The sequence below is a fragment of the Branchiostoma floridae genome, chromosome 3 (genome assembly GCF_000003815.2).
Source record: "Branchiostoma floridae strain S238N-H82 chromosome 3, Bfl_VNyyK, whole genome shotgun sequence".
In the NCBI taxonomy this organism is placed as follows: Eukaryota; Metazoa; Chordata; class Leptocardii; order Amphioxiformes; family Branchiostomatidae; genus Branchiostoma; species Branchiostoma floridae.
In genome coordinates, this window is record NC_049981.1 from 23,725,345 (window position 1) to 23,729,565 (window position 4,221).

The 4,221-nt window shown below is 40.0% G+C and overlaps 1 protein-coding gene across 1 annotated transcript in view; it reads right to left on the minus strand.

Moving 5' to 3' along the window:
* Window positions 1-1,322: 1,322 nt before the first annotated feature.
* LOC118412572 (exonuclease 1-like) overlaps window positions 1,323-4,221 on the minus strand; it is a 7,800-nt gene continuing 4,901 nt past the window's right edge. Inside the window, exons 6-8 of the mRNA XM_035815516.1 lie at window positions 2,533-4,203; window positions 2,218-2,346; window positions 1,323-1,846 (exon numbers count right to left, since the gene is read on the minus strand). Coding sequence (XP_035671409.1) covers window positions 1,692-1,846; window positions 2,218-2,346; window positions 2,533-4,203 — 1,955 coding nt within the window. The 3' untranslated portion in view covers window positions 1,323-1,691. The remainder of the gene's footprint in view (window positions 1,847-2,217; window positions 2,347-2,532; window positions 4,204-4,221) is intronic.

The following is a 4,221-nucleotide window of genomic DNA, read 5'->3' on the forward strand; positions in this document are numbered from 1 at the left end:
CGTTAGGTGAGGGAGAAGGAAAAAAACGTGGACAATTGACCTGACCTGAGTGTGTGGGTCAATTTGCGCTGCTGGAAGTTAGAAACCCAATTCTTTTTGCTTGAAATAGGAAGAGAATCATTATCAAACATTTTGACAACGTCTTTTGTTAATTTATGGCATGGGAAACTAGACCCACACATGTCTGATCACAATTCACACAACTTTTTTTCTCGCCACTTACCTTCTAATTTAGGAAAAACGAATGCCTGGAAAGTAATGACTCCAATGATTTGAAATTTGGAGGATATTGATAAAAGACTTCATACTATGAAGTTGTGCCTGAAAATCTGAGTTGTGCTTGTTATTTCTTGGTGAGGCAAAGAACTTATTGAACCCCCCTCGTACTTGTTTATAGATGATACTTCCACATGTTGTATTCATCAGTTCACTTCAATGTATGGAGTTATATTCAGTTTGGGAAGCAAATAGCCTGTAAGATGATCGTTACATTTCAAATTTAAATACTCCAGCAAAGAGATTTCCTGTATATTTTTCCTACAAGTCTTCCCATCTGCCAGTGACCGAAATAGACGATAGGAGACAACATGCCGCGCGTTGTTTATAGAGCTCTGTTTCCTGTCTAGTGTCACCTGTCTTCAGTAACAAGGTACATGATCCAACTTTTGGGACTTCCTGACTTCTCAGAGGACGACGCTTTATCGAGTGCACGGCACGTCGGGAGCAAGATTGATGTGACGTCCGTCGATAACACTCCAGGATACGAGATTAAAACAATAAAGAAAAAAAATCTTGTGTCCTGTTACTTTTGAATAATGACCTTAAATTCGTGGCTGGCGGCAACGAGTACAAAACGAAGGAGAAGCTGTTAATTTTTTTTTTAAAGCTGATGTTGAAGTAATTGCCGACTTGTCAGTGGGGACCCCTAGCTGCCAAAGTAAGTATTACAGGTGGCGAATGTTACAGTTCGAGCAATATCAACAAGAATTCATAGGTGTCGCTTTTGACCTTTGCAACTGAAGCTGATTGCTCCATATAACGCAAGAAACGCAATGTCCCTCCAAGTTTCCAACCATTAAGAAGTCCTCTTTGCCTCCTGGCAAGAAAAAACCCAGCAAACCTTGACACAAAAAAATTGTCTACCTTTCATTTGTCAGTAATTAACACAGGATACAAGTACCTCTTATTTTAAGACTCCGGATTTTCAAACACATCAGAAGAAAGTTTGACCAGTTTTCCCTAATGTTTACATTTAACCTATTGTTTTTGAGACCAACACTACTTTGGAAATGGACAATTTGAAATCAAAAGAGTACAAAATGCAGCATAGAAGATAGTTCTTTATTTTTCTTTTGTTAAATCTACAATGTAATGTTTTACTACAGTACCAAGATTCTTTCCTTATGATCAAAATCAAACAGTACTTATCGACACAGTACATATTGCCACATGTGTTGATGTTTCACAAAATATCCTTAGGCACTACTAAAGTAAGGCAAAATATATCTGGTTTTCCTGTCTTGCAGTTCCTAGTTCTAAGATGATATAAAAATTCTGATTGGTCCAGTCTAGTCAACTACTAGTCATAAAACTATCTAAATGCTAATCAACATCCAATCAGATGTACACATACATTAAAAAGAAAAATTAATAAAAATAGGCAAGAAACTTTGTTACAGAGTAAGTGATATCTATTCATTATCAAAAATGTTGCGCTTGACTTTTGCTCCATTCAAACTGACTGCAATGCTGGGTTCAGTCTCTGGAGTGCAGTCTATCACCACATTGGCCTTAGATGGGGACATGGGCTTCCTGATGGGCTCTTCTTTCTTCTTCTGGCTGGGATCTATAAAGAAGAGAATGGTACTAGCATGTTACAACTTTCTAATGTACATGTAAAACAAACTGAAATATCAGTACGCATTGCTGCAGAGCACATATCATACTTCCATATACTTGAAGTATAACAAAGAATAGAGGTAGTTTTTTGACTGATCGTTTTGTTTGCTCTTAAATTGTTGTTCGTTATCCATTCTTGCATTTTAATGTATGTTGACAACAGTTTTTACTCCTGGTACATTTGCAACTGTTTTAAGATCTTAATACTCAATACTATCTAATGTCTCTTGTCTCTTGAATTCTCAATAAATACATTTGTAAATGTGGATACAACAACAAAAAAACACATAAACTTGACATAATAGAAGGATTTCTTACCTTTCTTGAGGCTGAACTGCTGAAGGAAGTTACTGATCTTCGGCTGGGTACTGCTGTTCTCGTTGTTTCGCTTCCTCTTAGTCTGACTGGGACAGGAGCGTCTAGATAGCCCCACCTGGCGTACTTTACCTGAAGTGCAGGTAAGAAGATTCAACAGACGTAACTTATGATTCCTTTCAAACCATTTGTTGTAGTATTTAGAGATGTATAACCAAAATTTGTATGAAAATATAACAATATCAAATTTTGATTCAGATTCTACATCAATTGAATGATTGTGATGATTATCTTCATGTAGTAATTTTTCAACCATACCTCTGCTTGGTTTCCCCATCCTGGGTGTACCCATACCATCCTCCATAGCTCTCCTTCCCATGTCCTGCACCACAGCTCTCTGGTCCAGGGCAGTCTGACTTAAGCTGGGCAATGCTGACTTCTCAAAGTATGATGATACTTGCTCTAAAGCATCATGACTTCTTGCACTTTCTTTTTCCCTCATCAAAGTTTTGATGTTATTTTCTTCACTGTATCTTTTGTCTTCCAAGCTTTGACTACACACTGGCTGTTGTGATTCTTCTTTGATTTCAGTGACTTCTTCTTTGGTTGTATCTCCAGAAGTTTGGGACATTTCAGTAGTGGAGACCTGAGTGCTATTCCCTTCTGAGGCAGTGAAGTACTGTGAGCCTTGTGAAAAGCTTGCTGACCCTGAGTTCTGGCTATCTGTCGGAGTGAAGCTATCCATGGAATACACGGAGCAATTATCAAAACTGCTAATGCTCTGTTTCACGTGGGAAAGTTTCAGTGAACTATTGCCAACTGGTGATTTTGACAGCGATTCTTCCTCTGGCAATTCACCAACCGACTCTTGTGAGCTTGTTGAGTTCTTCACCTCTTCTTGTGAGCTTCCTGTCATGTCTACCGCTTCTTGTGAAGTTTTTGTGCTGTCTACCTCTTCTTGTGAGCTTGTCGTGTTATTTACCTCTTCTTGGGATGTCTTCTTTCTCTTAGCTTGAGACAGAGTTGAATATTTAAACCTTCCAAGGCTTGAGACAGAAGATTTGAGGGTGATTTGTTTCTCAGCAGACCTTGCCCAACTGAAAGCACTGCCCTGTTTGGGGGTAGCAACTTTGAATGGATTTTTAGGCGTTTCTTTGTGTGGTATCTCACTGAACAACTCTTCACTTAGCTTGGGAAGTGCATTGACCAAACTACTGTCAATAGATGCTTCTGGGGTGTTGACATTTGGCTCGTTTTCGGGGCTACTTGTCTCCTCTTCTCCATCCTCTTCTGAAAGAACCCTCTTTCTCTTTTCCGTTTTTGCACTGTTGTCATTCTGGTTCCCAATCTTCCCTTGTCTTTGGAAGCTTTGGAGTTCCTTCCTCCAGGATGGCTCAGTTGGTTCCAAACTTAAGTCCTCTTCTTTCTCATCATTAATAGTGTCTACATCTACTGACCTTGAAGGTTCTTCTGACGAACAGTCATTGTCAATCATATCCAGGAATGTGTCTTTTTTCTGCTCTGAATTGTCTGTAGGATTGTTCTTACTCTTAAGGTCTTTCACGGCTTGTTCATACGAGTTTTTGAAATGCCTGCTAACAACAATAGACCCACTAGCGGAGTCTGCAGAACTACCTGGCCTGATAATAGCCAACCTTTTCCTGAGATTAGAACTTCCACCTTTCTCTGACACAGAAGTTTTCTTCGCTTCTCTCTTTGCTGAGTTTGGAGGCGAGCCATATAAAGCAGCTAGTTCGCTGTCCGTGCACACATCTGTAGGCTCCAGTGGTTTTGCTTCTGGCTTTTTAAGAAAAGCTGGTGCCTGGACGGTCACTTCCTTACCCTTGGTAAAGGCTGTCTTCACTTCTTTTAGATTGAGAGTGCCAAACTTTGGTCCCGTCTTGTAGTCTGGATGCCACATGCTGAGCTTATGTCGTGGCGTGCTGGCTGTCACGTTTTTTGGACCATGCCACGTGCTAGACGGGGGTGGTTGTAGGTGAGGGGATG